Source organism: Psammomys obesus, unplaced genomic scaffold, assembly GCF_907164565.1.
Source record: "Psammomys obesus unplaced genomic scaffold, mPsaObe1.curated_primary_1811, whole genome shotgun sequence".
Classification (NCBI taxonomy): domain Eukaryota; kingdom Metazoa; phylum Chordata; class Mammalia; order Rodentia; family Muridae; genus Psammomys; species Psammomys obesus.
Window position 1 is genome coordinate 24,502,146 of NW_026592890.1, and position 13,389 is coordinate 24,515,534.

At 46.0% G+C, this 13,389-nt stretch overlaps 1 protein-coding gene across 1 annotated transcript in view; it reads left to right on the forward strand.

Annotated features, from left to right (window-relative positions):
- The window catches only part of Fig4 (FIG4 phosphoinositide 5-phosphatase), a 100,954-nt gene extending 90,831 nt beyond the window's left edge, over positions 1-10,123 (forward strand). Inside the window, exon 23 of the mRNA XM_055616169.1 lies at positions 9,537-10,123. Within this exon, the coding sequence (XP_055472144.1) occupies positions 9,537-9,714 (178 nt within the window). The 3' untranslated portion in view covers positions 9,715-10,123. The remainder of the gene's footprint in view (positions 1-9,536) is intronic.
- Positions 10,124-13,389: the final 3,266 nt, after the last annotated feature.

Genomic DNA, 13,389 nt, shown 5'->3' on the forward strand with positions numbered 1-13,389 from the left:
TGTGTGTGTGTGTGTGTGTGTGTGTGTGTGTGTGTGTGTGTGTGTGTATGACACACGTATGCATGTGCTGATGTGTCAAAACTGAGCAGGGCACTGGCAGTAAAGATGAGGAAGCCAGGCAGAAAGACGCACGTGCCTGCACTCTGGCACTTGGGGATGAAGGCAGAAAAATTGAGCGTTCAAGGCTGTATAGCAACTTCAAGGCTAGCTTCAGCCATGTAGCAAGTTCAACATTAGCCTGAGCTGTGTGAGACCCTTCCTTAAAAACCAAAAAGAAAAAAAAAAAAAAAAAAAAAAAAAAAAGATGCAAGAAAGTCCCTGTTGCTCTGGCCAAGTCAAGATGCAATCACGTCTGCTGGAATCTACACAGTAGATACTTCTCTCCATGTGATTCATGTGAACACAGTGGAAGCCTCAGCCTTTTGTACATTTTGATGAAACAGTGAAAGGGCAGCTCTGTGCCTTTACAGAAGCTTCCCTGAGCCTCGCCTCCTCCTGGAGCTCAGGGGAGCTCAGACACTGTGCAACAGGAGAGTACCAGAGGTCAGCCCTACATAAAGCTATGAGAACAAGAGAACACAGAGCTGACAAACACCCACAGACAGCAGACACGTGCCAGAGAGAGTCCACAAGAGGCTGGGTGTGCAACGCGCCACTTGAAAATGAGCCAAAGTGTAAAACTTAAATCCAGAACAAAAGAAGACCCAAGAAGCATTTAAAGTGTCACGCTGACAATAGGCAAAGATTTAACACACATAAATAGGCACCTTAAAAAAGAAAAGAAAAACTACTAAAAACAGTGATGTGGAAAGAAAAGCCTCTTCAGGAACGTGAAACTCCTTAAAAGTCAGCGTTGCAGAGCTCACTGAATACGCAGAGTATCTGCTTGTTTTGGCTAACATCAGGGTGTGTAAAGATTAACCTTATAGGAAGAACGTCCTTTAGGCTTTTATACATAGACTTCTTATAGAAAGAATATGAGACAGTTGTAAGGTGGATACAGTACTTAAGACCAGAAAAGAATTTTAAAATGAGTAGCATTTCAAGCTCTCAAGAAAAGACCATGTGAGCCAAGGATATTATCTTCAAAGCTTTTTAGTGTAAAAATAGGTTTTGTTGTCAGTAAGGACCTAGGGAGTGTTGTCTCCATGGGTGTCACAGAAATGAGCTTTCGACAACACGACTAGAGCCGTTTCTGGGGCTTAGATAAGTGACCCCAAAGTCCGTGTGTCACGGTTCACGGCTGGTGGCTCTGTCAAGAGGCGGTGCCCATAAAGGAAGGGCCTAGTGCAAGGACGTTGGGTCACCGAGGGTATGCCCTTAAAGGGGATGTCGAGGCTGCAGCCTCTCTTCATCCTCTCTTCTTCCTCTCTGCATCAGAGCAGCTTCTACCGCGCACTCCTTCTAGGGTGTACTGCCTCGCCACAGGCCCAACGCTATGGACCAACAGACCATAGATTAAAATGCCTAAATTTGTGAGCCAAAAAGTAAACCTTTCCGTTCACTTTAAGGTGATTATCTCAAGGATCTTGTCACAGTGACAGAAAGCTGATTAGCACAGACGCTGATACAAAGTATAGTGCCAAGAGTAAACCGTGGTTGTCTACATGTCCAGAGTAAAGGTCTGAAAGGAGAGGATCGGAGATGCCTCAGCTCAGTGGTCAAATGGTGTGCGTTGCTGTATGTAACCCAGCTCTGAACAAGCTAAGACAGGAAGAGCATACACGCATAGAATCATAGTGATGCTGGTAGCGTGAGCATTACTATCCTGAGGCTGACACACACACACACACACACACACACACACACACACACACACACACAGGCTTCAGAGTGAGAATTCCCAGTCCTTACACTGTAGTCTTAGAACGTCAGTTTCCCACTTACAGGAACCAGAGCTCCTGGAAGAAGTTGCCGGTTCTAGGCCTATGTTGGGAAATAAAACTGAAACTTCTTGCTGAGCCAGGTGGCAAGAAAGCTCTCGGAGAAAAGTAGGGTCCCGTCAAGGAGCACTTAGTGAACTTGAAGAAGCCCCCAGCGGACAAGGATAAGACAGCTTGGACCCCATAAGCATAGCAGCTGCAGTAGAATGAAGGTCAGACAGTGTGTTTAAACCCGGATGTGTGTAAGGTTTTAGTCGCGTCACTCTGAAAAATGGCGTCACTCTGGTAAAGTGACAAGAAGAATAAAGCCTGTGATGCTTAGAAGAATAGGAACTCAGTAGTACTGAGTCCCCAGATGAGAGGTAGTTGCCATTAAACATGGTAGTTAAAGCACTGAATGGCATTAACTGCTGTGGATAGATTTATATTAGAGCGATGGGCTTAGGGAGATGAAAGGACCAAGAGTTCGTAGGAAAGAAAGAGCTGTAAGCACATTCTAGAGTAGCACACCACACAGAAGATCCTACAGTAACCTCGAAGCTCACGTCTTCACTGCCTGGCACGGGAGCCATTGGTCTCATGTGATGCCATGCACTTGTCCTGAGGCAGTAATACGTAAAACTATTTTAAATGTATTTAATTCGAATTAATTTAGGTGTAAATTTAAACTGCCACCTCTAGCTAATTGCTACCATTATTGCATGAGTGCACGCGGAGAGCAGGTGGCTAGCCCTCGGAACGTGAACTTAGACGATTTCTTTTTAAAGAACTGAACACATTTTCACTGTAGCACCTTGGCAGACTCAAGCCTAGGCTTCGGTGTGTGAGTGCTTCATTGGAAAGATTCAAGCACTTTGATGAAAGAGCTAGAGAGAGGCAATGTCCATTCACAGGAAAACGCTAGAACAGTATCCACAAACCAAAAACTGACATCACTGAGAACACGAAGGCTGGAAGGGAAGGTCGTCTAGTTGGAAATATTGATCATGGCCACGCACCAGCAGTTAGATGAAGTGGGCTCTTAGTTCCTGGTGGAGATTTCGAAGCAAAGACAGAGGTCACAGCAAAGACAGATGACTAAGGTGCTCCTGAAATCTTGTTCCGTCATGGCCTGTGCATCTTAGTAGACCCAGAGTATAGTTTTGACCTGATGAGGGTTTTCTCCCAGAATTTCTGCAGAAGGAATGAGACGGATGGCCCAGAACCATGATCTGGTTTTGAGGGTAATATTCTCTTGATCCTCTGGCTAAGATGTGATGATAAATAACAGCAGCAGCAACCCCGGGGGAGATACGGACAGTTTTGGTAGCAACAGGCAGAACATCGGGAAGAGGAATGGACCCTGTGGGTCAAACTCTTCGTAGATTTTCTGGAAATGCTAAACGGGGTTTGATGTCTACCAAAAGGCTGAGTCTAAAAGGAAGTACGATTTTAACATAGTGAAAAGGATCATATATGGTTGTTAAAAATGTAAGTGCTAATAGTTTAATCACCAAATCTGGTCTAGTTGTTTAACCACTAACCATGAATCGTCATGATTACACCCAGTTCTAAAAACATCTCGGCCAATGTACAGCTTCCTCAATATGTGCAAGCCAGAAAAGTCACCTCCACCGTTAAACCACACAGGGCTCAAACATTAGTTCCGCATTCAAGTATAAGATGGAGTTTCTTTAATCAGAAATGGCTGTATTAAAAGCAGCCCCCGCTGAACAAAGAGCATTAAAGGGCACCAGTAAGGATTTTCCTTAAATGCGTCGGGCATGTCTAATGAATTTCTGCCTGGAGTGTTTCTTCTGTGAGTGGGAGCAGCAGTTAAGGCTGAATGTCACCAGTGCTCAGTGTTTGAGGCACCGAACGATGTCTGTTAAACAGCCCGTGAATGAATTGGTAAATATATTATCCTAAATAAGACCGCACCACTCCTTGAGGGGAAATACGGAACACCCTGTCAGAATCTGCGATGTAATTATAATATTTTATGTCCAAAAATATGACTGGCATTTGAATGAGGGGCAATAGGTCATCTCCCTTTGAGGCTCTGAGAAGCTCAAAAATATATTTTCCTCTTTCATGGCCAGGAGACAAATGTGGATTTTTTTTTTTTAATTTTTATTTCTTGTCATCAAAGTGTACTAATAAGCTAGGTTTCTCTACTGGAATCCATAAAAGAAAACAGTCTCATAGTTTCTATAGCATGTAGTGTTTAAATGCTAGGGTTGTTGTTTTGTTTTCATCTGGAAACAGATGCCATCCTTCTGATAAGAGACTGTCTGTCCAGTGTTGGGTCTGATATCACCCCATCTCTTTCCAGCGGCCTCTGTGTGGGTCATGGATGTTGTTTTCTTTCCCACCTCAGAAATGAATTAAGTAGATGGGGAAGTTTAAAAAAAATCTCCTCATTGGAAAATAAAAGATGAATCTAATAATTAAATCTATAATTAAATATTAAACTGTGCCTTCCAGTGTAGGGTTAGTGGTATTTTGTCATTTAAAAGAAAGTTAATGTTTAAAAATTTTCAGTGCTACTAGCACTTGGGACAAAGAGGCAGGAGGATCAGGAGTTCCAAGATAGCTCAAGCTGCATGATGAAATCTTTTCTCAAGAAAAACACTGGAGCCAGGCAGTGGTGGTATACCCCTGTATTTCCAGCATTCAGACATCTGAGGGTGGTGAGTTTGAGGCTAGCCTGGGCTACATAGTAAGACCCTATCTTAAAAAAAAAAAAAATCTGGCCAGCCCACTGCCATGAGGCATGGGTGACCAGAGGGCACCCAGAAGCCCACTCACAGCAATGCCCCAGAAGACACCCAGAGCCCTGCCAGCCTCGTGGCCTGCTCTCAGTGGGACTGCCCACAGAGTGCAAGTATGTGGTAGACAGATGGGAGAGAAAGAGAAGCAGAATGGTTTGAGCATCATGAAGAGAGGTGAACCGGAGACAGGAGAATGGGGAGGAATAGGTTGTCATCAGTAGCCTGCCCTGCCACCTAAGGCCATAGTGAAGTGTCAAGCCTGAGCCACCACTAAGGGCCATGTCTGACTCTGTGGCCGTGCAGTGGAAGGGTTCTGTGTTGGTGTCTGTGGCTCGTATTGCCAACTAAAGACAATATGAATGTCCCTGGTCTGGGTTGTTGTCTGGGCCATGCTGGTGTCCAAGGGCTGTGCAGAGCTGCCCCTGCCCCTCACTGGCTCTGGCACTCGGGAGACCTCTCTCCCAAGTACCTCCCTGTACCTCACCTGGAAAACACAGTAGAGCTGGTTCTAGTGAGGTGGGCATGAGCGTGGGAGAGCGGGCCCTGCCCAGGCATTGAATGAGCTAGCCAGGGCAGTGCTGGAGAGCTCGCCCTGGTAGTGAGGGTGGGGGAGAGCTGATAAGCTGACCAACTCAGCCACCACTCAGGCACAGACCCAGGGCTTTGAGTTGGCCCACCCCAAGATCTGCCTCATCTAAGAACTGCTGGAGAGCATGAAGGGGCCGGTCCTACAGATCCAAAGCTGTAGGATCTCCATGACACAGGGCAGCGACAGGACATCCAAGAGGAGTGTGGACAGAAGGGTGTACCGTGGGACACACAACCCACTATAGCTTCCACAGTGAGATTTTGGTTTGTTTTGTTTTTATTTTATTATTTTCTTTTGTGGGAGTTGTAGATAAGGAAGGACAGGGAGACGAGTGGGATTAGGGTACATGATGTGAAACTCACAAAGAATAATAAGTAGTTGGAGTAGGGCTAAATGGTAGTATGTCTGCCTAAGATGTCCAGGGCCCTGGGTTCGATTCCCATCACCATAAAAATTTAAGTAGATCTTATTTAGCATTCTGTATCTCTCATCTATGTAACTGACAGTGGCCATGATAGACAAGAAGCTTTCAAGCTTTAGCGGGTGTCAGAGTCTTCCAATGGACTCATCAAAACACTTTTCTTGGCCTTGACCTTAGCTACTCTGACTCTGTAGGTCTGGTGTGGGAGCCAGGGATCTGTAGTCCTGATGCTGTGGTTCCTGGTGCTGCTGCTGCCCCTGGCTGGCCAGGTCACACTTTGAGAACTACAGCTTAGGTATGTGAGGTCCCCCTGTGTCTGGATCATGAAACAAGGGTTCTTTGTGACTCCAACGCTTCCTGCTCCCTTTCTTGTTCCAGTAGCACTGGGGATATCTTGAGCTTTCTTCTGACCCAGATGCAGCAGTGAGCTGAGCATTTTAATGTAGTTCTATTGTTCAACATAGAGTTCTATCAGGGGCGGTTGGTGCATTTTCCGACCCCCTGTCAGATGATTGTAAAACAAGAGTGAGATTGTGCTGGAAGCCTAAACCCACCGGTTGTGCTGTGGAGCCGAGCCAGCCAGTGCTCGTTGTTTCCTGTGTGCAGAGCTGCTCATCATTTTCTGTAACTCTGCTTTCCATGAATCAGGTTCTGAGAAACAGAGTAAAGACTCCAAGTCTATTTCTTGATAAGAAATCAAAGACATTGGATGGAAGTGGCTGGTCCCATTTGTGGTTGCCCAGGCCCAACTACCATCTGGACGGGAGGGGCTCTTCCTGTGCTAATTGTAAGGTTCTGGTTTCTAGAAGGTGCCTTTGAACAGCCCTTGGAGTCTGCTGTGATTCTTTCCAGGAATCACATAGACAAAGAGTTCCATTCAAAGACAGGACGGGCACATCAGTCCAGTTCTACAAATAGCTCTGAGTGATGGAGAGTGTAAAGCCCGTCCTTCCTTCCTCCAGGGTGGCTGTGACAGCTAGGTAAGACGATGGACCTGTAAGAGCTCTGAGAAGGAGTAGGCCCTGGAGCAGTGGAGGTGGCATGTTGATGGTGGAGACCAGGAGATGCTATGGTTGCTGATGGGAATCTCTGTAAACTAATGGAGCCGCTTTGTTGAAGGGCCTGGTTAAAATGGTTTGGCCTTGAACATTGCCAGCCATTAAAGAGTACTGACTGCTCATCTTGAATTAAATTAACTTCAGAGTTCCTGTATTTTTCTTCTGAGGCAAAATTATGAATAGATTCATAGAGTATCTCACCCCCCACCATCATAATGTGCTAACCGCAGACCCTGTGTCTGTACTGAGAAATAAAGTCCTGTCAGTTTGGCATACAATGAGATTTTGCCACCTCAGTATTTCCCCAACCCTCCACCTTTCATCTGTCTTTTTCTCCATCATTATCTCCCTATCTTGAGAGAGAGAGAGAGAGAGAGAGAGAGAGAGAGAGAGAGGTGTTTGTACATGTTTGCATATGTGTGGAAGCTGGCGGTTGGCCTCAGGTATCTTCAGTTGCTCTCTACCTTATTTTCTGAAGCAGGATCTCTCACTGACTCGGGGGATCACCCATTGACTGGCCAGTAATAGCCAGGGATCTGCCTGTCTCCGATCCCAGCCAACTCCGTCCCAACCCCTCCCATACCAGGCCTGGGATTACAGGTGCGCACTGCCAAATCAGCTTTACCGTCGGTGTCGGGGTTCCAAACTCAGGGCCTTGCACTTGTGTGGCAAGCACACATCACTGACTGAACCATCTCCTTATTCCACCTTTTATTATTTTAACCTTAAATGGATCACTCCACCCTTGGGTTTTATTTACTTAAGTAAGGATTCAGCCTAAGATTATGTGAAATTATTAGAATGCTTTTTTAGGACGTGTGTCCTAAACTGTATACCAAATTTGAGTTGAAACACACGATCCTGAGATGAAATTAAAAAAAAAAAAAAAGATCTTGGCTTCTGGAATGACTATTGCCTTCCAGCTTTATTTTATTTCAATGAGATGTCCTATAATCTCCAGCCATCACAGGATGGTGTGTGTCGTACACTAAGGCAGAGTCCCGTGAGCCACGTGGTGGCTTTTCTTTCTTTTTCTTTCACGCATACGTGTGTGTGTGTTTGTGTGTGTGAGTGTGTGCGTGTGTGTGTGTGTGTGTGTGTGTGTGTGTGTGTGTAGAAGCCTAAGGTTGATATCACAAACCTTTCTTGATCACTCTTCAACTTCATTCTTTGAGGCAGGATCTCTCTGTCAAAACCAGCACTCACTGCTGCAGAGAGTCCAGCCAGCCAGCTTGTTCTGGGGAACCCCCATCTCTTCCTTCCCAAACTGTAACTGTGGGCAGCCGCCATGCCCACCTGGCATTTGTATGAGCTCTGGGGATCTGAACTCTGGTCTTCTTGCTTGCAGAACCAGCAGTTTAACCGCCAAGCCATCTCCCCAATCGACAACTTGATATCTTTCTAGAGGAGTAAGAAGAGCCCACATTTATTTAAGTGCAGCACAAGAAGATAGAACTTTTCTAGGAGCCCTTGAGCAATTTCTCTTTTCTTCCATATGTTATCACACTGCCCCATTTCCAGAAGAATGCTAACAGTCCAGCTGCCTCTGGGGTCCACTGTGCTGATCACAGACCCCTCCCCTAACTCCAGAGTCCCAGCTAAGCAAATGGCTAGCGTCAGGATGCCTCTGTGACTCCTCCCAGATGCATAGGAACAAGGCTGAGTCTCCAGCTCAGCCGAGGGTCATCTTGCTTGTCAGAACATGAAGAGCCTTCTTGAAAGAGAGCCGAGTGATGAAGTGTGATGTCCTTAGTTTTCCATCCCTCCTCACCAGTGGCCTCTTCCTGACCTTCTGAGTGTATACGTGAGCAGTCACGCACCACTCACACAGGCGTCCTCTGGCTCACCTGTTAGTTGGCTCATCCCCCGGGGGTCTGCCTGACCCAGCTGAGGACTGCAGTAACTGGTGGGCATCTAATGGCTGCAAGTGGACGGTGTGCCAGGCACCACCGTGACAAATTTTGACAAGGCCTTCCTAGAGACAGTGCCTTCCTCAAGGGATGGATAGCAATTTCAAGCACTCTAGTGGGCTGGGCGGGTGAATGGAGGGCCATGTCTGAGTAGAGGATTGTTGGGTGCTTCAGAAAGGAAGGGCGCTGTCTGTCACAGAGTCACAGTTCTTCACCTAAAACCCTGAGGCCGGATGTGCTGTAGAATTAAGAAGTGTTAGCACGCTAAGATATAGTCAGCTCGTACTGATATCCCCAGTAAGATCTGAGGCCATGTCTGACATGTGCATGTTTGCATGTAGTAGAAGAGGTGAGAACAGTGCTTTTTAGTTGGGCCGGATGTTTCAGGCAGTGTGGCTTTTGGTTGTCAAAGCTTTTAGAATTTTGGAACTTCAAGTGAGAAATTGCACATGAGTAATTGTTAACAGTGGTTCTCATTTACTGAGTGCTTGTATTGGTCCAGGCAATACACTGAGCAAGCATTTTACTGGCGTAAACTCATTGGCCAGAATTATTACTATGTCCAACTTCATTGACTCCTACTTAATCTTCCTTTAAAAAGCCAAGTACCTGCAAAGACAGAGAACAAAACTTAGTGATAGCTACTACCAGAACTGCTTCCAGTGGGAGCCAGATGAACACACAACTATAAAGCTGCCATTCTATAAGGACCAGGAAAAGGGACCTCTGCTATGCCTGGGTGTCAGGGACAGATTCTCAGGCTGTGTTTATCCTGTGGTCTTCCAGCCAGACAAGAAGCCAAGAGCAACCGCAGAGGTTGTTTCTGGTTGGTAAATCCCACGTTCCGATGAATGGTTCTCATAGCTCCTTCTAGTCCTTTTTCTGTTTCCTTTAACGCAGCCCCCTCTTTTGTCTCTTACAGGGCTCCCATTTCAGCTTTCTCCCAAGACAACATCTATGAAGTTCAGCCCCCGAGAGTAGACAGGAAGTCAACAGAGATCTTCCAGGCCCATATCCAGGCCAGCCAAGGAATCATGCAGCCCCTTGGTAAAGAGGACACTGCCATGTACCGCGAGTACATCAGAAACCGCTACTTATAAAGAAAGCCTTGAGGACAGTGACGTTACGCTGACTTGCACTGCGATCGTGTTCAGTGGAACTCCCCAGATCTGGAGACACAGCTCAGTGGTTAAGGACACATACTGCTCTTCCAGAGGATCTGAACTTGGCCCCCAGCACCTACATGAAGTGGCTCACAACCTTCAGTAACCCCAGCTACAAGGGATCCAGTGCCACCTTCTGAGTTCTGTAGGCACCTGTGCTCCCATGGGTGCCCACACACGCACACACACCTACAGCCCCCCCCCACATTCACCCACAACATTAAAAGTAACAAAAACAAAATCTTTAAATAGCAATCCCCCAAACCTTTGTATCTGAAGCGTTTCACTCCTTTGTACCACACAAATTACAAATTACAGGAAATAAAGAAGTGGCTGCTTCTGTTGCTGTTTTTGCTTTTGATTTATTTTAGGAAAACTTCACATTATGAAATGTCAGATGAAGTTTTACTTTCTGAAGTTGGTGGGTTTCTGTGAGTCTCCACTCTGTGCCAGGAACTGTGACAAGGTCTAGAAATATCCCAGTAACAAAACAGCCCTAAGTATTTTCTCTTAGGAAGAATAAAGCAATGCACCTTTTTTCATAGTTGCCATTTTTTTTTCAAAATTTATTGTGGTGGTTTATATGTTATTTTTGTATTTTTACTGGAAAAAAAAATTTCTTGACCCAGAGAGACATGTTCTTAGGAAATACCCTCTGAAGTGTCTATGGATAAAGGGGTCAGATCTCGACAAAGTACCGTCCAAAGCAGAGTTCAGAACAGATAAGGCATGTGGAGGGAAACATCATTAACTGGCAAATCTGAGGAGAGGACACATTACTGCCACTATCCTAAGAACTCTGTAATTGAAAATTACATCAAAAAGAGAACAGTGAAAATAGCTATTTGATGGCCTGGAGAGATAGGACAGAGGCTAAGGGCACACGTGGCTCTTACAGAGAACCTCAGTTCAGTTCCCAGTACCCATGCCACAGCCCAGCTCCAAAGAAGTCCAATGCCCTGGTCAGGACTCCACCAGCACCTGCACCCACACGCACACCCTGCCTCCCCGCCTCACTCCCACACACATGGTTTTAAGAAATAATCTCGTAGTGGTTGTTCTAAACAGCCTTGTGGTGCACAGTTGTGGAATGTTTGACATCTAGTTGTTCAGGCAGGTGATGGGCACATCTGGATAGTACTCTAGGTAGTCAGACACTAACATGGCAACTGTGTGTTTTCTAACAGTTTGCCACAAAGCATTGGATGCCATGTTCTGTGTCTCTGTTTCCTGCTTAAGCCCATTTTAATACATCTCAGTTCCCAGAAAGCCCTTGTTCCCGTAAGTAACACAGAGAAGAGAACTAAACCGTCTAACCCAAGGAACAGAGCGGCAACTCTGGGGTGCTGAGATTCTCCCGGAGGGTCACGTTGTGGGTAAGTTTGAAGACCCCTTTAGAAGACATTTTTGATTGACAACATCATGAAATCAAGATTTAATTAGGATAATGAGGGATTTTGTGTTGATGCTGTCTCCACCTCTGTACCGTAGCCTGCTGCGATGTTCAGATTCCCACGTGACTCCTCCCAGGTCACAGAGCAATCAGGAGCTAGTGCTGGGCTGCTGGTTGGTCTTCACTTTCTACAATTATTTTTAGTGTGGCTTCAGGGGGTGAGGGGGCGCCCAGTAATGATAAGGATAAGCTTCATCTTAAGTTCTCAGAAGATCTCGAAGCATGATTGTCTCTGTAACCTTTCTGAACCCAACTTGCTCTAACTGTAAAATGAGGATAATAGGCCAAGCCTGGTGGTCCCGTGCTTACCTTAGTACTTGTCTCAAAATAAAAGGTTAAAAGAGGGCTGGGGATGTAGCTCAAATGTCAGACCTGACCTGGAATGTTTAAGGCCTGTTCTAGTTTGCTTTCTATTGGGATAAGTACCATGACCAAAAGCAATTTAGGGAGGAAAATGTTCCTTTCGTCTTGCAGATTAGAGTCCATCATTGAAGGAAACTAAGGTAGAAACCTGGAGCAAAAATGGAAACAGACATATACATTCCAGGCCCACTGCCTGGGGATGACAATATCCACAGTAGTGTCTGCCTTCCTACATCCATTAGCCATCAGGAAGGTGACCCCACAGACCAGCCTGGTGGAGGCAGTTTCTCAGCGGAGAGTTCCTCTTTCCAAGCATGTCAGGATGACAACCAAGGTTAGCCATCCTAGCGGTTTTAGTCACAGTATTTATCACAAGGGAAAGCAAATTAGAACAAGCCGTAAGCACGTCCGACCAGCAGTCTGCTTTTGACCTATATCCCCAGCCCTCTTTTAACTTTTTAGTTCGAAACAAGTTCTAGGTTGACCAGATTGGCCTTGGACTTGGTGGTCCTCCTGCCTCAGGCTCCTGAGTCATTAAATTCCCAATACCGCCCCAAACAAAGATAAAAGTCAGGGAAGGGTAAGACTGTGTTGTGTGGTGGTGAAACGGGCCATGGATCAGGCAGGCAAATGATGCTTAGTCCACCACAGCTGCGGTTGGTGCAGGTGGAAGGGAGTAGATGGTGATGGTAATGGTGTTTTCACTCCCAACATCCTAACGTTCTTGTTTGTTTGTTTTTCCAGATGGAGTTTCTCTGTGTATCCATGGATGTCCTGGACTCGAATTATAGGGCAGGCTGGCCTCGAACTCCCAGAGATCTGCCTGCCCCTTCCTCCCTGAGTGCTGGGATTCCAGGCGTGCGCCATCACACCTGGCTCGCCCTAATGTTCTTTATCTAAAGCAGCTGCCTAGTGCCTCCCAGTGTTAACTTGATTTTGATGTGACAAGATGGTGCCTGGATTGTCTTTTCTGCCACTAATTCTGCTTACCTTGGCTAATTAGTGACGCTTTGCAAATGAGAGCGCATTTAACCCCTACAGCAGCACGAGGAGCATGTAAACAAAGTGAATGTGTACCTGGTAATGCTTAGGAACACGAACTTTCACTCCCTCGCTCCCGGCGCTTTCTATTAGCCACTGGGCTTGGAGCCATTACTTTAGCATCTTTAGGCTGCCTTCTCACCTAGGGTAGCTAGTTGTAGAGAGAAAAAAATTGGAAAATGTATTAAAGCGTAGAGTTTAGTATTTATCAGAGTGTAAATGGTCACTGCATGCTCACTCAAAAGGTCAATGAGCATGTGTGATCACTACAGCTTGCTAACCTGAGACCCAAGTACCATTGCAAAGGCATTCTACACTCAACACTTACCAGGCTGTAGTCACATTTCAGCTTGTCCCTGCAGGGTTTAATCCTGTAAGTCAAGCAATTGAAATGAGCCTTGTAACAGTAGCTCACCAATTCAAAGTATCATCGGATGGGCATATAATGTCATATCCTATGACATTAAAACTATATGTTGACCATATACAGCAATGGGTTGTTCACACTGCAGTGACAGGGAGTCCTTCTAGTTAGGTATGTGCGTGTTTTGGAGAGAGGTTGGTGAGTGGATCCTTTGCGACTTCCTTCCTTTTTCTCCATCTTTCTCCATGGCCTCATGGTGTCACTTCTAGCTGCCACCGTGGAGCAAAAACCACATCTAATTTTCACAAACCAAGAGATCCCCTTGTCTTGGTTGGATTTCCCAGCGTATCCCCTGCCTGGCCATGCCCTTAGCAAAACCAGACACATCTAT